General features: G+C 36.0%; 1 protein-coding gene across 1 annotated transcript; it reads left to right on the forward strand.

Moving 5' to 3' along the window:
• The first annotated feature begins 2,427 nt into the window (after positions 1-2,427).
• Positions 2,428-11,566, forward strand: lipg (lipase, endothelial). The gene is made up of 10 exons (XM_056463405.1): positions 2,428-2,649; positions 4,397-4,581; positions 5,808-5,987; positions 6,780-6,891; positions 6,998-7,219; positions 7,304-7,546; positions 7,633-7,753; positions 9,278-9,502; positions 9,580-9,675; positions 10,901-11,566. The coding sequence occupies exons 1-10, from the start codon at positions 2,547-2,549 to the stop codon at positions 10,911-10,913; spliced, it is 1,500 nt and encodes a 499-aa protein (XP_056319380.1). The 5' UTR covers positions 2,428-2,546; the 3' UTR covers positions 10,914-11,566.
• The last annotated feature ends 11,492 nt before the right edge of the window (positions 11,567-23,058 follow it).

Raw genomic sequence — 23,058 nt, forward strand, 5'->3', positions numbered from 1 at the left:
TTTTAAAATAAAAGGTATACAGAAGCAGTATAAGCTTTGTAAGAAAGTGAATCCCCATGCAGGTTAAATATGAAAAGATTCTCTGCCCCTCTATTGTGTTCATCCTGTTTTCCATGTGTCTAGAATTAAACATGTTTCTCTATAGCCTTCTTAAGTGTAGCCTTCTTATAGCCCCCTCCCAGTGTCATTGATGGGTCCCCTGTGTATACAAGGAGAAGACTGCTGGACTCAGGTGCACAGGGCGTGGGTTCAGAGATTGTGGCATGTGTTGATGAGATGTGTGGCCCCATAGGGATATTCTGGATCAGGCATTGATTGAGGAGTTACATCACTGCCAGTCACATCCACCTTTGGGACTGTCCAGTGATCCTCCTGCTAATCCTAGTGGGAGGACACTGGATCTGTATTTTCTGTTTGTGTTAGCCATGTGCTCCTTTGTTTATCATGTCTTTGTCTTGCCTCCCTCATTTTCCATCATTAGTCTTCTGGCATGGGTCGTTTTCTCCTCATTTGCTGCTCTAATTTCCCTTGTGTGTGGTGTTTATGCTTCCAGCTTCCAGCATCTATTTGTCTTTCTGTTGGTTTTGTCCATTTTTTTGTTCTTTTGAGTTTGACTACAGGTCTCTCTGTGTCTGGCTTTCTCTGCCTCATGCACCTGTCCTGCCTGAGATCTAGAGGCTTCTATACCTGTTCTGATTCAGTTTGGTTTTCCTGCTGGATCCTGCCCCAGGCCTGCGTCATAAACAGCAACAAGGACAGAATGTATTTTACATTTCCATTTACCAAAGCACAACAAAACTTTTTTAGCAAGTTTTGTAATTGTTCATTGTTTTTCTTGCTGTTGTCATTCTATGTCTTAAATAAATCTAACCTAACAATATTTTTTATGAAACCCTTGACACCTAAAAAAATAATCCTCTTCATTTTGCTATAAATGTACAGATTCATCCAGCTGTTTTTTAATTCATTATTTATTTGTTTATTTATTTTAAAAGCTTGTGTGCAGTTTGCACTATTGTATACAATTTGTACTACACAAGTCATGTCAGTGTTTTGGACATCAAATGTTCTTGTATGTTGCGGTTTTGTTAAGCTCTCTAGCTCTTTAGTATGCAGCCCTTGTCCTCTATGCACAGGCTTCACCAGGGTGTTTTCTAAGAGAACACTATAGAAATGGAGGGATGGGGGCCAAGCTTTTTTTCAATATGACCCACTTGGGTTTCACCAGCCTCCAGTTGGGTGTATTTTATGCAGACAAAGTTAATATAATATTTTATACTTAATTTTATAATATAATATGTCTTCCTTTTGATAATTTGGAATTCATATTAAAATGCAACACTGTTTAGTTTAAATTTGGAAATTTGGGTACCAGCAACCTTCATTATTTAAAATATAGTTTTGTGTGTGTGTGTGTGTGCGTGCGTGCGTGCGTGCGTGTGTTTGTGTGTGTGTGAATAGAAAATGTAATAAAGATTTAGGAGACGAGGAAGGGTAAATGATTAGTAGATGATTTTCAGTTTTGGGTGAACTGTTTATCTCTTTAAATCACACAAAACTTTTTGCCCTGATGAAGAAGAGAGTAGCCTATTATTTTAGCATCTTCTACAAAAACAACAAGCATCCATCCAAAATAATAAAATATGTTGCCCTGTGACTATTTTGGACTTTTCAAATAATTATTATAAAACAAATCTGTCCACCCATTATTTTTCAGCAGTTAGTTCAGTCATTGGGATGAGGTTTCCAAGTGTTCTAGTTTCAACTTAATCCCACACATTTTAGAGATTTTGAAGATTTCTATAATTTCTATTTCTATAATTTAAGTAAATTTCTTTGAATAAATATTAGGCTACTGAGTTCAAATCCACCATGTGGAAAATAATAAACTGCATAGGCAATTTTTGGTGATTTTTTCTTTATTTAAAAAAATGTGTACAAACAGCCTACTTGTTAATAAAAAATAATATCAGAACTTTATTTGTGTGGCTGAAATCTCAAACACAGGGGGTAACATACCTTTTAAACTGACGACGCTAACCAAAAACTTTCATTACATAAAACACAAATGTTACCCAGAAAACATGTGAACCCAGAACAACGGTGACCCCCAGAAGACCCATGCTGCCAACTTCACTCCACAAACACGCCATGTTTGCATATTTGTAAACAAACACAGTCATGTGCTGCACTGACGGTTCGTTAAACTTTGCTGTGCTGCGTGCGTCAGCGTGCGCGCGCCCGGAGAGCAAAGGGTTAACAGCAGCGTGAGAATTGTGCCAGTCTTCGCTACAATTCATTCAAACGTACATACCACGCCCTCGAACGTAGTTGCAGGGGCTTGACCAATTAGAAAGAAAGAATTTTGTCGTAGATATCTGCCGATGGTCAGATGACTAAAAAAACTATTTAAAACTCTAATGAGCAACCTGATACAGGTTCATACACTTTCTAGCACCTCTCAGTGAAGGATTAACACGCTACACTTCCTTGGTCATTTCACTTTGGCAACAGAATAACGAAACTGTTTTAAAGCCCTGAACATTATGGTAGAAAAATCATTGAGAATTGCAATTTGCTTATGTTTTATCCTGTGCCATTCATTCAGTGCCTTCGCAGCTGCACCAGACGAGAGCGCGCCTTTAAAAGGTAACTTTAAAGAGTTATATCTTTGTTTGCTAGCTAATTAATAACTGTTAAGCACGTTTAAATGTGCCATGTGATTAGTTTAATTTGTACAATATCTCATTCATATGTATAAATATATTTTTAATTTTCTTTGTTTACAGTCATTCTCTTCATGGACAATAGCGAAGAGTAACTCATGTTTCGTTCAAACTGTGAGAAATACGCAAAGTCTAACTTTATTAAAATGATTACCTGAATGAACCTGTCAATGAAACCACACTCAAAAAAAATGAATGAGTTCAAAGTTAAAATGTCCGCTTTACTGACGTGTCGGCGACTCACTGAGGTAAAACCCGGACAATCCACTTTGTTTCGGATGTGCCTTTTAAAAGGACGCCCAAATAAATCCACGTTTTATCAAGGATCTGCAATGCCGTGTTGTCGCCTGCAGTGACTGACTTTGTGCTGGAAAGTTTTGGGCTGCTCTGTATGAGGCGATTTTTAAAATTAGACGTTATAAGTAAACGTTTGGGGGTATTTAAACGTTAGGAGTTCTTTGACGTGGAGCAAATATAATCTGCTTAAACGACTGTTTATGTGTTTTTGCTACGTTTTATGTATTCCAACCTATAATTTCAACATTAAAGTTTTGAATTTGTGGGCATTAACGTCCATTGGAGATTAAATTTGCTTGTGCCATCAGCTGACAAGTCGTCGTAAAGCGGCAGTTCACCCAAAATGAAATTTTAATGAGAAAATAAAATCAATTCATACTCTCTTAAGAAAGCTGAAAGCCTGTAATCTTTGACTTTCATAGCATTTGTTATTCCTACTATGGAAGATAATGGTTACTGTTTGTCTGCTTTCTTAAAACTATATTTTATGTTCAATAGAACAAAAAGGTTTTTAAGAAGCAAATCACCATATAAGAGTTTCTGAAGGATCATGTGACAATCAACGCTAGTTGCTAAGTTCAGCTTTGTGTTGCAGGATTTTTATTACAACATTTTTGTAAAGAAACCGTAACTTCAAATTGAAATATTTAACAATATTACTGTTTATATATATATATATATATATATATATATATATATATATATATATATATATATATATATATATATATATATATATATATATATATATATATATATATATATATATATATATATATATATATATATATATATATATATATATATATTTTTTTTTTTTTTTTTCATCAAACAAATGGAGCCTTGTGAACGGGAGGGGTTTTAAATGTCTCATATCAACCACACAAGACCACATAAGACCCTTGCATTACTCTGGTAAATCTCTATTTACAAAGACCAAAGGCTTACAAATTAGACTCAGAAAGGTTATGATTATATAAATTCCCACCATAGCTAATTTCTAACTGGTTATGATGACTTTACTGCACTCTTGCTTGAGTTAATAAGTTGCGTTTGAAAACCTGTAAAACTGTTTGTAAACTCTTAATTCCCACATACAAACTATATTTGGCATTCCACTACTGCTAAACTCATTCGTTAGCAAACAAACTCTGCAAACCCCTCTGTCTACACTGGCCCGATTGTTCAAGCTAGTCATTAAAACGAGATGTTGTCACAAGGCTTACAGTGACTGGACTCAAGCTCAACACCTTGTGAAACAATTAAGCATTTGTAACAATATTAAAACCGATTAACCATCAAAATTCTGTAGTATTACTTTGGAGATTTGCATGAATTCCATTCATATTTGTTTGCTTTTTGTTTCCTTCTAGAAGATGCAGAGAACCTCCTCCCAACAGATCCAGCGGTACTTCATGACAAAATCAGCTACAACATGCGGAAGTCCTTGGATCTTGATGACGGAGCGTGTTACCTCCAACCTGGAAAAAAGGAAAGCATTGTGGCGTGTGGGTTCAATGCTACTCTTAGAACAATTCTGATCATCCACGGCTGGACGGTGAGATATTAAGGAAAATCATGTGCCCAATTATTATTATTTTTTTTTTCTTTATTTTGGCTCACCCTTTATCTATAATACAATGTAATTAGACATATGATGATAATTCCATATATCAGAAAAAAACACTATTGATATCATGGGAACTTCATAGTTAAGTGAAATAATTGGTTATTTAAGCTTTGAGTTCCTTTTTAAGGATATTCAGATTGATGTGTATTGGCAGTGGTATTAATCACAGCACCAAATTATTGAAGACTTCAAATCCAATTATTTTTTCCCCCTCAGAAACGAATATTTTAAATGTTAACCTGGCCTCCAACATTATAAATTTTGTGACCATTAATAGGTTTTTTGTTAGTTGACTCAATATGGTAAGGTTCTACACCAGGTTAAATTAATTAAGGTCAATAAATTGAAAACAGAAAAGCATTCATTAATCTTAGCTAATGGCTTTATCTTATTTAACCTCCTAATCTCTGATAGACACATTTTTCTTCTGATAACTGACATGTGCAGGATCCAACTAAATTAATTACAACAACCTAGACCACACAGAACCTAAAAGGTACACTTTTACATTTGAGTTTACAAAAAAAAAGTTTATTATAACACCCACAACATGTACAGTTCTTTTAATCACTTTTAGCAGTGTTTCATGAAAATTCAATGGTTTTCCTTTAAAAAATGATACCAAACTTTGCATGTGGGTTTGGGAAGCTTAAATATGGGTGGGCAAAATCCAGGCGGAAAGCCCAAAATAGTCTAATGATGCATTAAAATCAAAAGTCTTGATTGTTTTATTAAATGGAACCTATAAATTTTTTTTTTTTTTTTTTAACAAACTTAAACATACAACTTTTGTATATTATGGCCATTTCTCACAGTTTATTTTAATGATTTTAGTATTCCCTATTATAATTTTTTTGCTATTTTAAATAGATTAAAACATTTATTTACTCTGAACATGCATGTACAAAACCACAATACACTAAATATTCTTTGGTTGTTATGCTTTTTAAAGTAATCTTTTGCCATTATGATAATGCCAAAAGCTTCATCAATTTAATAGCTTCAAATCAATTTGAGTTGAACCTAAACATAACAATGTACTTCCTTCAAAAACCCTCTTCACTGTAGTAACGCATTCACTACTCTGATGTAAAGCAAATACTGCATTTTGGCACGTGATTGCTGGAAGTCAAAGGGTGTGGTGTCTTTCACAGATGAGTGGGATGTTTGAGAGCTGGATGCACAAACTGGTGGCTGCTGTTCAGAGACGAGAGTCCGAGGCCAATGTGGTGGTGGTGGATTGGCTGGGCCTTGCTAACCAGCTTTACCCTGATGCCGTCAACCACACTCGCCGGGTTGGGCAAAGCATAGCTACACTTTTGGACTGGCTCCAGGTATGTCTATATTGTACATCCCGCTGGGTGTGTTTGTTTTTCTCTGTGTGCTTCTTTTTTTTTTTGAGAGAGAGAACTGGCAACCGTGAAGGCTGCTTGTGGCCAATTTTATTGGGTCTTTGTTGGTATTATTCATCTTTTCTTAGGAGAGCAGATGTCCTGTTGAAGTACAATTTGTCTTTTCCAGATGGATTTGTTTTGTTTGTGATGTCGGGAGTTTGCCGAAGGCATTATGGGTATTTTCTATGGAACCATAATTATTCATTCACTGTAGCTGATTTCTTTAGAATGTGAAGCACTTTTTGAGGGGGTAAAAATGCAAGTAGTGTAATTGAGCAGCTGAGCGTAATAAATCCCCCACAGATGCCCATGGATGCCCCAGCTGGCATTGAACATGGTACAGCAGTGATGTGCATAAAGCATAATGTTTTTTTAAACTCTCAAAACTGATCTCATCAGTCTTGAGGGATTCCAAAAATACCCAGAGGTTTCCCTTCACATAAATAGTCTATTCTAGAATATTTGGTTAGAATATTTTCATGATGTGGATCAGCTTTTCCAGTTGGATTTATCCAATATTCACGTATTTTATTTTGAACGCTTCACCTTGGTTTTATTAGTTAATAAGAAAAAAGAAATCTGGTATAGTCATCTTAAAATTTCACATTAAGTTTACTAATAAATTAAATGGAATAATATAATCAAATGATTGATTATAGAATAGAATTTAACATGTAGTAATAATAATAATAATAATAATAATAACAATAAGTGTTTTGTTTTGTTTTTTAGAAAGAAGAGCAGCTCCAGCTCGAGAATGTGCACATGATCGGCTACAGTCTTGGGGCTCATGTTGCTGGATATGCTGGGACTTTTGTAAAAGGAATTATTGGCCGTATAACAGGTGAGATTTCCATTTCTTGAAGCATTTTGTAACAAAGGACTTGAGTTGCTCACCCTTTTGCACACATTGAGGCCACATCTTAATATCCATCCATTTTTTTTCATAGGTTTAGACCCAGCTGGCCCCATGTTTGAGGGAGCAGAGTCCCACAATAAACTCTCTCCTGACGATGCAGATTTTGTCGACGTCCTGCACACGTACACACGGGGAGCTTTGGGTGTCAGTATTGGGATCCAGGAGCCAATTGGACACATTGACATCTATCCCAATGGTGGCGATGTTCAGCCTGGCTGCACTTTTGGAGAGTTTCTGTCCGCTGCTTCTGGAAGTGCGTGCTTCAACTTTTTTTGTTGCTTTGGCACTTTTCAGCTTTCCTATCGTATTTTTAATGTTGTGTTTTGTCACCACACAGATTTCATGGAAGCCATGAAGTGCGAACATGAGCGGGCTGTCCATCTTTTTGTGGATTCCCTGATGAACAAAGACCATGTGAGTTACGCTTTTCAATGTACCGGCCCTGATCGCTTTAAGAAGGGCATTTGTCTGAGCTGCCGGAAGAACCGCTGCAACAGCATTGGATACAATGCCAAGAAAATGCGTAAGAGGAGAAACAGCAAGATGTACCTGAAAACTCGTGCTGACACGCCTTTTGGTGGTAAGTAATTTCAAAGTCTTTTGTTTCAAAGTCACACGCAGTAATGATGAGTCACTAAAAATGTTCCATGTTGCCATACTCTACAGGTTACCACTATCAGATGAAGATGCATGTGTTCGACAGGAAGAACGCAGAGAATGCACATCCCACTTTCTATGTCAAACTATACGGATCCCATAATGATAGCATTAATCTCAGTGTAGATGTGTAAGTACATCCTGATCCTGATAAAGTTGTATTTTTCACTCATTAATCACTCATCCTCATGTTTCAATTCCATGAGACCTGAATTCACCTTTGGAATATATAAATTGAGATTAAATCTGAGAGCTTAATATACCGCAACAGTCCAGAGATGTTCAAAGTCCAGAAAAGAAACCAAAGACGTTGTCTCAACTATCTGTGTGACTTTAGTATTCAACTGGGCAGTACTACGCTTGTGTGTTACACAATTTCTATTGAAGATATGCCTTGTAAACGCAGCCAATAGTAAATGCACACTCTGACAAGGCAGAAAAAAACATTGGTGAATGGCTCATGAAGTCACTGTGAGGGGTAGGGTTGGGGGCGGGGTTAGGTGTGCGCATTAAAAGCATCGCATGCAGCTTTGCTTCTATCTGCAGCCGGACCACTTGACTTGGACCAAAGACTGTATAATACACAAGACATGTCACTCGAATAGTTTTGAATGGGGAAAAGTAATGTTTAATATGGCGAATGAAGCCCCGCCTACTAGTACAGAAGCCAATCAGCGCTCACTATAGACTGGTGTTTCACAGGGGGAAAAGCTCTAACCAGACATTTGTTTTTTACAATAGTTTGGTGGTAAACATACACACTGGAATCTCAGCGAATGCCTTCTTCATAGACATAAGAAATAGATCCAAATAAAGCTTAAATCTGTGCTTTTAAATGAACCAAGTGCACTTAAAAAAAACTGTTTTTTTTTTTTGGGGGGGGGGGGGGGTGGTTTTATAATCTATGTGAAACGAACGTGAGGTACAGTCCGTCCTGTCAAGCGCACATTACATGACGGCGCCTACTCAAAGACCCACAAAGTTGTTAACAAAGAGTCGCTGTTATTTCTTGAGGAGACTCTCCAGGACCAAGTTGTGGATTACTTTAGAAGACCAGTGCGATCAGATGATCATTATCCAGAGGATGATAAATGAGGTTGGTGTCGTGATCTCCTTGCTTTTGAGTGCCCGAGAGGTGTTTCAATGATGGCTGCCGAGTGAAATGACTTGCTTAAAGTAATTTTGCTTGGACTCGAGTCCCAAACTTGATTAAAGAAGACTCTGGACTCAACTTGGACTTATCTGACTGGGCTCTGGATTTGACTAGGATACTGAATGCAAAGACCCGAGACTTGCTTAACTTGCAGAACAATGACTTGGTCCTATGTCTGGGTTTTATAGCATTTTGCTGTGTTCTCAGAGCTTCATATGAATCCAGTTGAACTTCTGAAGTCACGTGGGATGTTTGACAATAGTTCCTTTTCTAAGCATTCAAACTCTCTGGACTGTTGCTCACTGTGGAGGGTAAGAGCTCATAAAATATCTTAATTTTTTGTTTCGAAGATGAACAAAGTCTCTGGGGTTTGGAACTACATGATGGTTAATGACTATTTAAATTTTTAGGTGAATTAACCCTTTTTCAACCTTTTATTTGGAGTCTTTTTAAAATGAATGTAACTTCAGCAAGATTAAAACTGTTTGGTTTTATTCACAGTACTGAAGGAATTGGTCTTAACCTCACAAACACCTTTCTGGTCTTTACTGAAGAGGACATCGGTGAGTTGCTCAAAATCTCACTTCGCTGGGAAGGACCTTCTGATTCTTGGACATCCGCAATAAAACACTTGGGGTCCTCGATCTTTTCATGGTCGAGTACTGCAAACCAGAAGATTCTGGAGGTTCGGCGGATCAGAGTCAAAGCAGGAGAAACGCAGAAGAAGTGAGTGTTCCCTTGACGTTTATTCCTTGTGTGCAAGTTGACCTTCGTCGTTTATTAATGCCATGTTGCATTCACAGGTTTACTTTCTGCGCTGAAGAAACTGAGATATCGCCAGGACAAGAGATTATGTTTGTTAAATGCCGGGACGGCTGGGAAGTAAAACCTAGAAAACGGTATGCATACATGTTCTACCATTCACTTTTTTTTTTTTTTTTTTTTTTTTTTTTTTGGCACATCGGATGCAACAACAAACCAGTATTGCTGTAGACTAAACCTAAAACGGTTAAATGTAGTAATTTGCCACTTTTTATTAAAAGTTGTGTATTTACCTTTCAAGATTTACTTAAATATGCTGCAAGTAAATATACCATCCCATGCGCTTAAGAGCTCAATCCTGTCACTTCTGAAATTGGTACATATTAATATTAATGTGTACTAGTAGTATTAATACAAATAAAAGCTGCTTTTAAGTAGGAAAATGACAGTGGATCTTTCCTTTTTTTCCCCCTGCATAAGTTTGCGTGCACAGATAATAATGAATGAGCAGATGAATAACAAATGATGTGTTGGGAGGTAGATGCCTGATGTTTACCAAATAACTATGATGACAGACATTGGCTCAGGCATTTTTAGAATAATAAAAGCATGCAAGATGCTGAACATTGAGACTAATTTGCTGGTTAGACCAGTTATCTGATTACATGAGCCGTTGCTTTTTAGTTCATTTTAGGAAATGGATTCCGTCTTTTTGTAGTTCATGAATTTTCTAAATGCACATGTTCAGCTCTCTTTTGTGATCTTAAAATGTGTTCTACAGTTTCTTAGTTGAAATGCAGATAACTGAATGAATTAAGAATGTTTTTTCAGCGGCATTTAAATCCTCCAAACTGTCTTTCTACCTTGTTTTATTCATTTTGGTAACCGTTTAATTTGGGTAGCGATTCTCCCTATTAAGATGGCAGTTTGTGAGTGCATTTAGTGCATGCATGTTCTAAAGTTTTGGTTTCAAACTCAATTACTGGAGGGCCACAGCTGTGCATAGTTTAACTCCAACCACCTCCAACTCACGCCTGCTTAAATCTCTAGTAGTCCTGAACACCTTGATTAGTTGAATCAGCTGTGTTTGATTTGGGGTTGGAGCAAAACTGTGCAAAGCTGCAGCCCTCCAGGAATCCAGTTTGAGACTCATGTTCTAAAGTACTATTCTGCATGATCTTATTCTAGGTTCCTAATCCTACCCAATACTTAAACCCAAACACTAACTATCAATAAGCAGAAAAATAGGGGTTTATTAACTGAATGTCATAGTTAAGGGTTTATTAATGGAGAGAGAGAGCTGTATCTTACGATAAAATGATTATATTTAATAACTTACCCTTGATTTAATTATATTTACAGATTGCACTACTGAGAGGAAGCACTGTTACCCCGGGACTCATGATGGTGCAGGGCCTGAGCACTTTTTGTTGTGGTACACGTTTGGTGGAAATGCACCATGTTTTTTTTGGGTGGATAGAAGTCAACTCATGCTGCTCAAATGTCCAGCTCCGATAGGTGATGGATGGCTACTGGACTTGCTCAGGGCATTGTTTTTTTTCTCCCATTGAACTGTTCTGGATTGATTGAGATTTATAGATTTTGTCTTTTGATACTGTTTGTACATTTTTCCGTTGTCAGAAACTGTTTGTGGATCTCCGAATCCTCCTTAACAACGTGTTGTTTGTTAAATATATTTTTGTACGTTTTTAATTTATGAAGGAAGGAAAGAAAAGCACTGTTAAACCTAGCTTATTTATCAATCTAATACACACCTTGTACCAAGGCATAAATTAATTCTCTCCCATGTTACCTGTCGACCACTTTTACACGTCTGTCTGTGGATTTCAAGAGGAAGAAGGATTTTATATGAATTCACAGTATTATTTAAGGTCAGAAGAATGGAGAGCTGTTCTGTCTTCATAGGATTGTTGTACATTTTTTGTGTCTTGTGTATGTTTTATGTAAATAATGTGTATATAAAACTGATAAATAATTTGTAATAAAATTGTTGTAGGTTGAGTTGTATTGAGTGTGTTTGGACTATGATTTCAGTTCTTGAGAACAGATTTGGTGTTTGCTTAAGTTTTATTTAAATATATATAAATATATTTATAAAAATGTAAGGATGGTCTCTGAAAAAGTGATGGTGAGAAATGACTTTGCAGCTTTTGATGGTAACTCAGCTTATTACAAACCGGTATGATTGACTGACTTCCAAGAAACACAAAAGCAATAAATTAGGAATGCTGCTTTTTGACATTTTTTTGCAATTTGACCCAGCAAGCATTTTAGCAATAGAAAGCTTGCCTAAAACAAGGCTGAACTTCAGATGTCAGTGAAAATCTAATAGAAGTCTATGAGAAGCCCAAAACTGGACTAAATATGCAGGAAAGAATGACTACATGTCAATCACTGTGCCTGTGTATTTGACAAGTAGTCCAGTTCTGGGCTATTCTTATAGATTATAGGCTACTCTGTTAGATTTTTACTGTCATCCCAAATTTAGCCTTGTTTTTGCAAATATGACGATGTTTCAATGTCTATTAAACAAAATTGCATGGTTGGGAGTGAATGTGGATTAGAAGCTTTCAATTATCAGACGGCTGCAAGAACATCATAAAAATATAACAGATGTTCGATTCTACAATATGTTCAATCTGAAGGAATTCAACCTAAACCAAATCACTCAGACCAGTATTGTTAACTGGACCAATATTGAAGTCTATTTTGAAAACTTCAAGTCTGAACACTGAAATTGCATTGAAAAGGCATTAAAGCTTCCAGGAAAATGAGGCATACAGGTCAAATGTGCTTGTTTTTCTTTTTTGGGTTCTTGGAAATAACCGTCAGGAACCCTGTGGTCATAAAGGTGTTGACACAGCCAGCAACAATGTAACAGTAGTCTATCATTTAAAGGATGGTCAGATGGTCATAAAAATATTTCCCATACCATTACACCACAAGCCTGAACCACAGGTACACTTTAAAAATGCAGGGTTACACACAATCCCTTCATGTCGTCCCAGTCCAAATCGATATTGGTTTTTACAACTTTAAAGTTTATTGAACATAAATTACGCAGATGCAAAATAAAAAAAAAAATTAGTTGTTTAAACGTTTTAAATAATTAGAAGAATATTTTTTGAAGTGTACAAGGCAGAATAGATCAACACTTTCATTGTTTTGATCAAATATTTACCCTACTATCTGAATGTTGCATCAGAAATCGAGACTCATCGCACCAATCAAATATTAGTGTGCAGTTTTAGTTAGCATGTCTGCGTTTCTGCTGCTGTAGCTCATCTGCTTCATGGTTTGATGCTTCTATAGATCTTACAACAAGTGGTTATTTGAGTTATTGTTGCCTTTCTATCAGCTTACTAAACTACTAAACGGGGAATTGCACTTGCTGGAAACATTATCTTATCATACCATTCTCTGTAAACCATTGAGATGATTGTGAAGTGTAACTCCAGTAGATCAGCAGTTTCTGAAATAATCAGAAACAAATTAACTGAGGAATAAACCGACTTCACGGTAAGTAAATGATGACAGAACTTAAAGTTTGGGGTAAAACGTTCTGACTTTCAGAAAGAATAAACAAGTGTTTGTGAGTTTTGAAAAGTGTTTTACTAACAATCTAATCCTCTTCTGAAGAATCTAGAATCTTCTTGTTGTGCGTGTGTGTTCATGTGTGTGTTTGTGTGCCTGTTTACACGTGTGCTGTTTTCAGGAATGCCTTAATCTGTAAGAGGTTGCCAAACCATAAATGTACGTCTGTTGACAAACCTCTCAGAAATGTTGAAGTCTTTCCAGAATTTTTTGTCAGTTTCTTGTGTAAAGAGAAAGAGGCGGCAAACGGATAGTTGTGAATGAGGTGATAAGAGACAGGAAATATTTGTTATCTGACACAGTGGTTTCAGTGGATTATACTGGTATAAGTTACTGTGGTGCACAAGAATATGGTCTGATTTATATCAGTGCTTAACTAATTCTAATTAAGATTAATTAGTTTTATTAATATTGTGACATTTTTACATTTTGATATTTGCCCTAATGAGTTTTGGTTACAAACGTCAAAATATCAGTCTCTCCTTTTTCAGATTTTCCGGATATTTTCAGTCAGGTTTAGTTCAGGGCTCTGGGTTGCCGTTTTATTATTTGACTGTTTTCAGCTTCATTAAACTGCTTTAGTCAATTTGCTGTGTGACGGGGCTCATTGTCCTGCTTGAAAATTGCTGGCAGATTGAACAATGATTGCCAGGAATGGACTGCATGTTGCCAAGGAGCTTCTGATAAACATTTGCCTTCATGCTGTCATGTATCTGTATAGGAAGCCCAACCACTGCTGAAGAAAACATCCACCAAACCACGTCACTTCACCTCCACTTTTCACTTCTTTAAAGACTTTGGATTCAAACATGTTTTCCATAAGGTCCAGTTGAATTAAACTTCCTTATCACTAAAGGGAATTTTAGACCAGTTTTTTTTTTTTGGTTACACAATATGCTCCTCAGTAAAGACTCTCTGTCCAGATTGCCTTAAACATCAAGACAAAGTTCTGTGCTGAGAACTTTAATCTGCTCAGAGCTGAACACTTTTACAAATATTGTGTCTTTTCCAGGATTTCTGAGATTTAGTGACACTATAAAGATGCAGTATTCTAGAAATGACAAATCTGGAATAGAAATGTGAATGGAAATTTTCCAGAATAAATGGAGCTTGTGAAATATGCTTTACACAAACTGCTCTTTTATTCCTGTGTGGATAACTTATGACTAACCAGATTTGAAAAATTGAAGGTTGTTCTTTCATTTTGATTTCCACTGTATTTTATTTGTTCCAAAAGCGGTGATAGTCATTGACTTAGCTATTTGATTAATCGCCACGGACCACATGTAGTTTCAATGGAAAAAAATACACTTCAACTGTAGAACAATAGATATTTTATATTTTGTAGTTTAATAACCTTGTTAAAATAAAACCCTGACTTTTTTCTAGAATCTTAATTGAAGCTTTGAATGTAAATGTGGTGTGATGACATCTTAAACGAAAGATCTCGCTATGGTCATTTGTTGTTAAATTTGCAGTGTTCATGTTCTGTTGAATAAATCGAAAACTCCTTGGATGGCCTGATTTTGAAGAAATGTAAAAAAATATAAGGAGCAAAATGTGTTTTTGAGGATCTATAGATATTAAAATAATTGATGAGTCATAACCTCTAATTCTTTGTGTGTTATTATACACTGTTGGTGAGGCAAAATGTCTAAAAAACTATTTCTTTTCAACATTTAAACATCTCAACACCTCAAAACAGCCTTGTCGTTGATCCCAGTTGTAAGGGAAATAAATAATAACTCGACTTGTACTTCAAAAACTGCAGAAGACCTATTGGAACCCGCATGCAGCCAAGATTCAGAAATCAGTCAGGTTTGGTGAAGGAAAAATCATGGTTTGGGGTTACATTCAGTATGGAAGCGTGCGAGAGGTCTGTAGAGTTGATGGCAACATCAACAGCCTGAGGTATCAAGACATTTGTGCTGCCCATTACATTACAAACCACAGGAGAGGGCAAATTCTTCAGCAGGATAGCACTCCTTCTCATACTTCAGCCATCAGATCAAAGGTCCTGAAAGCAAAGAAGGTCAAGGTCCTCCAGAATTGGCCAGCCCAGTTACCAGATGTAAACATTATTGAGCAAGTCTGGGGTAAGATGAATCCAAAGAATCTTGATCAACTCTGGGAGTCCTGCAAGAACGCTTTCTTTGCCATTCTAGATGACTTTATTAATAAGTTATTTGAGTCATCATTACAGAGATGTATAAATGCAGTCCTCCAAGCTCATGGGAGTCGTAAGCAATATTAATCCTTTTTCTACTGCACTATAACTTTATATTCTATATAAATCTATATGTACATTATTTGTGTTAAGTGACAAGACTTTTGTCTAAGCAAAGTCAGACCTTACCGTCCTAATGAAATTATTAAAAATCAAGGCATGATTATATTTTATTTTGGTAAAATAAGCGTAATCTAGAGGCCTTTCATATAAGCCACTTCTGATACCAAATTATCAGCTAGAAGTCAAGTTATTATTTGTTGTTCCTAAAACTTGGATAGGCGACAAGACTTTTGTCAGGTAGTGTACTCATTCATCTTTTAACTTTATGAAAACACATTGTTATGAATATATTATAACATTTTGAAAGGTTGAAACATCTGTTTTTGACCTCAAAACAAAGCACCTTTTTCTGTTCAGGGCTGTGGGTACAGCGTGAAATTTTACAGAAGTAATTAAAACACGTTGTCACATTGATGACTCAAAAGAGTGTAATTGTTCAAATAACACACTGTTTCATTGTAAAATATATAGAAATTGTACACAAAAATAACAATTCTCATGTTTTGTGGAGACAACTTAAAGGTTTTATGTTCAATTGACTTAAATTTGTAAAAAACAATTAAGTTAACTTAATTAATGTGTGTTGGCACAACATGAAGGAATTGTGTGGAACCATCATTTTTTAACTAGTGCAATACTGCTAAGTCTACGAACAGGAAAAAGGAACATTTCTAAAAAACATTTGTTTCATAAATTTGTTTACATGTCGGATGATACTGCCATATTCCTTCACTGTATATCAACCAATCCCTCTTTCCAAACAAGTGTATACATACACGGTCATTACATATTTTAATTTCTTTCACTGGTGAATTCTACACAAAGTCACATGATCTGACAGGGAAACATATTTACAAACAGAAATAGACCAATCAGATGACACTCCTCGTGCGTACATTCAGTACAGTATCTATATTGGCAAACAATCCCTCAGTCACTCCTCAAGCTGCGCTCATTAAAATGTCAAACAGTTTCCAGCACCCTTAAAATAAAGCTTGAGCTTCCGATTGTAATTGTTGGCAGTGCTCTTGTGATTATGTATAGTCTATAAGCAGAAATTGCTGAGTGACTGTATGTTTTGATGGCAAAGGTGGACTGTGCACAATGTTCCAGTCAAACTTCTAAGAATCCATTGACACGTCATACAGCTGACCATTACTCAAACACAGTGCTGTTGTCCAGCCGCGTGCAGAAAAATATCTGACAAAAATATATCAGACTGATCTCGGTGCCAAGTTCTCAAACCTGTGAACATGAACACAACATTGACTGTTGCTGCTTACATAATTTGTACACATGGGTGTTGAACAATTTGTCAATATTATGTGTCAAGTTATCTAATAGTTGTACGACCTGGAAAGGTGCATTTAAATTATGTTTAGAATAACCTGATACTGTATACACTCAACGGTCACTTTATTAGGTACACCTTTCCAACTGCTTGTTAATGCAAATTTCTAATCAGCCAATCACATGGCAGCAACTCAATGCATTTAGGCATGTAGACAAGGTGCAGACGATCTGCTGCAGTTCAAATCAAGCATCAGAATGGGGAAAAAAGGTGATTAAAGTGACTTTGAATGTGGCATGGTTGTTGGTGCCAGACGAGCTGGTCTGAGTATTTCAGAAACTGCTGATCTACAGGGATTTACCATGCACAACCACCTCAAGGGTTTACAGAGAATGGTCCGAAAAAGAGAAAATATCCAGTGAGCAGCAGTTCTGTGGGCGCAAATGCCTTGTTGATGCCAGAGGTCAGAGGAGAATGGCCAGACTGGTTTGAGCTGTAGTAACTCAAATAACCACTCATTACAACTGAGGTATGTAGAAGAGCATCTCTGAGCGCACAACACGTCCAACCTTAAGGCAGGTGGGCTTCAGCAGCAGAAGACCACACCGGGTGCCCTTCTGTCATCTAAGAGTAGGAAACTGCGGCTACAATTTGCACAGGCTTACCAAAATTTGACAAAAGAAGATTAGAAAAACGTTGCCTGGTCTGATGAGTCTCGATTTCTGCTGCAACGTTCAGATGGTAGGGTCAGAATTTGGCATCAACAACATGAAAGCATGTATCTATCTTGCCTTGTATCAACGGTTCAGGCTGGTGATGGCAGTGTAATGGTGTGGGGGATGTTTTGTTGGCACACTTTGGGCCCATTAGTACCAATTGAGCATTGAGTCCATGCCACAGTCTACCTGAGTATTGTTGCTGACCATGTCCATCTCTTTATGACCACAGTGTACCCACCTTCTGATGGCTACTTCCAGCAGGATAACGCGCCATTTCATAAAGCATGAATCATCTCAGACTGGTTTATTGAACATGACAACAAGTTCACTGTACTCAAGTGGCCTCCACAGTCACCATAACTCAATCCAATAGAGCACCTTTTTTATGTGGTGGACAGGAAATTCACATCATGGATGTGCAGCCGACAAATCTGCAGCAACTGTGTGATGCTATCATGTCAATATGGACCAAAATCTCTGAGAAATATTTCCAGTACCTTGTTGAATCTATGCCACAAAGGATTAAGGCAGTTCTGAAGGCAAAAGGGGTCCAACTCGGTACTAGTAAGGTGTACCTATTAAAATGGCCAGTGAGTGTAATTCTGCTTGTTTATCTAAAATCAAGTAGTTGTATATTTTAAATCTATTTAACGTAATGAACACCTAAAAACTTATAAGCTAAACATTTTTTATCCAATTTCTCTTCTTACACATACTACAACGTTTCATTCATTTGCAACTTTAATTAGTTCAGTGGCAAGTTTATTGAGTCTAAAACAATCATTTCACTGACCTAGAATAGAATATTATGAAATACATAAATTATAAAGAATTCAGCCCGTTGTTAAAATTCAAAGCTCTTTGTTGAAACAATGACCTGAAAAATGCCAATATAAAGCTTTTCTTAAGAAGGAGGTGAACTTTCGTTACTCTAACCCTTTCTTCATTTTTTATAAGCTCATGCTTAATTATAATAAATGTAGGGGTGACACAGTGGCTCAGTGGTTAGCACTGTCGCCTCACAGCAAGAAAGTCACAGGCCAGTTGGCATTTCTGTGTGAAGTTTGCATGTTCTCACCGTGTTTGCATGGTTTTCTTCCAGGTGCTCCAGTTTCCCCCACAGTCCAAAGACATGTGCTATAGGTGAATTAAATAAACTAAATTGGCTCTAGTGTATGTGTGTGAATGAGTGTGTATGGATGTTTCCCAGTACTGGGTTGTGGTTGGTGGTTCATTCCACTGAGGTGACCCCTGATGAATAAAGGTACTAAGCCAAAGGAAAACGAATGAATGAATTAATAAATGTAACAACAATTTTTAACACTAATAAAAAATAATACATGAAAAAATATATGATAAAATATACATATGCCTTATATATATTACTATCCTGCTATTTTACATATACTGCACATGAGTTAACTATACATTAATACAATAGGTTAAACTTATTGTAAAGTGTTACCAAAATATACAAAAAAGTTAACATTTAAGTCTAACTTAGTATAACTGGAACATTTTTAGTTCACGATTCAGCTTATTAAACAAAATCATGTGGTCATGCAGTCATAACTTTCTGTATTGCATTACCTAATCAGTATTAACATCAAACTATAATGGCGAAGATCTAGTAATGACACTGCCAAATAAGTTTTCCTTAATGTAATTTTACAACCAGGAGCAGAGTGACCTTGCCTCTTATCAGCTCACTGAGTTGTGAATGTGCAGATAAGAGAACGGAAATGCCTAGTATATGACATGACAAACACCTGTCTGATAAGATTGATATTGTAAAACACTTTGCCATGTGCTTGTTAGGCAATCTTTGGATTAACATATTACAAATAATCATTTGTAAATATTTTATAACATGTTAAGCGTTTAAATAAAAAAGCTAAACTAAATCAGTCCATTACAAAAGCTATCATTAGACTGACCTAGAACAAAATGTTATGAAATTTGCATGAAATGTTAGATAACAATTAAAGAATTCAATCCATTGCTGAGATTTAGAGCTCTCTGATGAAATGCTGACCAACAAAATGCTAAAAGAAGTCCTTTCTTTCGAAGGAGGTGAACTTTCATCACTCTTACCCTTACATTGTGTTTTATAAGCTGATACTTAATTGTACTAAGAAAATAGATTATAATTAATTATAATCTATTTTTATGGTTGTTTAAGACCAGAGATGCCCAAACTAGGATCAAGGTTGGCCCATGGTAACCTTTGATTTGGCCCACCATCCCATCTAAGAAGAGAGAAAGAATGATGGAGAGGCTTTAGAGATTGTCATTTCAAATCTAATGTAAACTTTTGTTTGTTTTATTGTTAAAAGCTAACTTAAATTAAATGTTTAAATTAAATATTGTTAAATTAAATGTACTGTCACATCATGGATAGAGGACAATGGAGAGACGCTGGTGAGCAAATCAAGGCAAAGGCAGATTTTGCTTGATTAGTGTATTCAGCATTGAACTCCACTGTTCACTGTTATGTTTTTATTGCAATAAGTTATCGTTTTAAAAGTTATATTGCAGTAGTTAATATGCTTTAAAGCAATATCTTTGATGTATTTTTTTAAATATTATGAAATAAATTAGGAAATTAACCATGGCAACTTTAATTTAATATAGTTTATTTTCTTTTGGCCCACGGCTCATAATGATATTTGGTTTTTGGCCCTTTAAATGAAAAAGTTTGGGCACCCCTGATTAAGACAATATGCGAAAATGCGAAATAATGATGTCTTTATGTAAAGCAATGAAAGAAAACTCAAGATTCAGGTTTGGAATGTGCATGGGTGTGTAGAGAAGATCAGGAATGTCAGTATAGGGTGTGAGAATTGTATGGATACTTGAACTGAATTCTTGTCCGTTTTGTGCTTCTTTAAATAAACTCCAACGTTCATAATTTCATCGATTGAAATGTCCAAAGATTTTTCAAAAGGAGTTTTCATCATGTGAAACAGAAATAAATCAAATCCCACAAGTACTGCTGAATCACTGGTAGCATTCACACAGCAGCTGAAAACTCTGAAATGAACACTTGAGGGCTATAAAATAATAATAACATTAATAACTGTCGTATATCTCTTACTCTAGCTCTTATTTTTTAAGCAACATCAGTTCCTTTGTAAAATGAGCATTTTTTCGATGTGTATTGCATGTTGAATTCCAAAAACCCAAGTCGGGTTGGACAAAAAAAAAAAAAAAAAAACATTTGCTAAATGACAAATTTTTAAATGTAAATGTAAATCTTAGTATAGCCAAATGTTTCTCAAGTTTATTGAACCCACTTGAGAAGTTTACCACTTAAGCAGTGTAATGCCATGAATCAAGCTGCTTTCAATCAAAGTCATGTTCAAACAAGTAAATGTCTGATACCTCTGTAAACTTCTGGGAATCTCTCCTCCTCTCACCTGACCAGTAAGCAGTTTGTTTGTTGGACCAGTTTTTTTTTTTTTTTTTTTTTTTTTGACTTGCTCACACAGCTTAGATCTTTCAGATGGTAAAGAATGCTTTTATTTTCTGGTATGGTGTTAATATCAAAGGCCTCTAGGATTATAGTACAGTTTTTCCTGTTTTATTCCTGTATCTAAAGCTTTCTGTATCCTGTTAACACCTGCAAAACTTCCTTGTAGCAAATGCGTGGCTGTTTGTGTAGAAATCAGTTGCATGCATTCATAAAGAGACAGCACTGCTAAGAAACCATTTAGAAAAAAATATACAAAAGTCTTGATGACTATCCAAGTCTTAGGAACAACAAATAAAAGGCCTCTAGATTACGCTTAATTTAGCAAAATAAAGTATGATCATGCCTTGATCTTTAATTATTTCATTAGGACAGTTATGTCTGACTTTGCTTAGACAAAATTCTTAACAGAAGTAATGTACAGTTTATAATATAAAGTCATGGTGCAGTGGAAAAAGAGTTAATATTGTGTTTGACTCCCATGAGCTTGGACAATTGCATCCATACATCTCTGCATTGACTCAAATAACTTATTAATAAAGTCATCTGAAATGGCAAGGAAAGTGTTCTTGCAGGACTCCCAGAGTTCATCAAGATTCTTTGGATTCATCTTCAGTGCCTCCTGCTTCATCTTACCCCAGACATGCTCAATGATGTTCATGTCTGGTGACTGGGCTGGCCAATCCTGGAGCACCTTGACCTTCTTTGCGTTCAGGAACTTTGATCTGAAGGCTGAAGTATGAGAAGGAGTGCTATCCTACTAAAGAATTTGCCCTCTCCTGTGATTTGTAATGTAATGGGCAGCACAAATGTCTTGATACCTCAGGCTGTTGATGTTGCCATCCACGCTGCAGATCTCTTGCATGCCCCCATACTGAATGTAACCCTATGACTTTTCCTTCACCAAACTTGACTGATTTCTGTGAGAATCTTGGGTCCATGCTGGTTCCAATAGGTCTTCTGCAGTATTAGTGATGATTGAGATGCAGTTTAACAGTTGATTCATCTGAAAAATCTACCTTCTGCCTCTTTTTCAAATGATCAACTAGAAATCAAGTTATAATTTGTTTCTTTTACAACTGCGATCGACAGGTAGAGGTATTATCAGGTAGAGTACACTGATTTATTTGAATACATATAGTTTTAAAAACTAGTTGTAAATTTTATAAATGATTACAAAGAAATGCCCCTAAATTAACAATGTTATGAAATAATAAAGTAACACTGAGTTAACTTAAAAAATAAAAAAAAACTATAGAAGTGTTTAAAGAAGTATTGTCAAATGCGCTGTCATTTTTTTAAATATTTTTTTTATTTTTATTAAAGGTGGCATTGTATGGAAGTTGAAATGATTGACAGAAAGAAGTATTCAAAGCTGTTTTTACATTATAATGACATATAATGGTGCATAATGTATCATTGCTTGACATTGCAGCCTGCCATTATCATTGTAAAATGTATCCAAACAAACATCTATACATATAAAAAGTGAACATGCTTGATTAAAATGCTCAGCTGCACCATCTGTCCTGGTTAGTTTGAAAACCACAGCACCACATTGACAAACACAGCTCTGCACATAAGAGAAAGATGACCTAATTCTAAACACGAGTGAACTGAAGCTGGCGTGTGCTTACTGTAACCAAACGAAAGAAACTAGATTCATGTCACACAAAGATTACGTCACAATGCCACAAAATTCAATTGGGTAAAGTTATGGCACATATTTACACGCAGGCGGTTTATAACAAACTGGATGCATGATTTCTTCTCAACTTTTCTCAACTGGCAGACACCGCAGAAACCTTATTAAATAAATAAAAAATCCACAAAAGTTAAATAAACAAGTCAAAGATGTACATTACATTTGAGGACCATTGAGAAGTGCTTTGCTGAGTAGATGTGCGGCCAAAACCTTTAAAGTTACATTAATATATTGAATGTTTATGGCAAAATATGCAAGTATTTTGACAGGATGAGAAACTGACAAGTGAATTATCTTATTTGTGGTACTTTATTGAAATGGGTGGCGCTAATAAATTTATTTTGTAGTTCTTTGCTCACTGCAACACTCTGGTGACATTTTCTGTACAACATCAAGGGTAATGAAGTGTTTCCTGGACAAATTCCTCT

This window comes from Danio aesculapii, chromosome 8 (assembly GCF_903798145.1).
Source record: "Danio aesculapii chromosome 8, fDanAes4.1, whole genome shotgun sequence".
NCBI classification, from domain to species: Eukaryota; Metazoa; Chordata; class Actinopteri; order Cypriniformes; family Danionidae; genus Danio; species Danio aesculapii.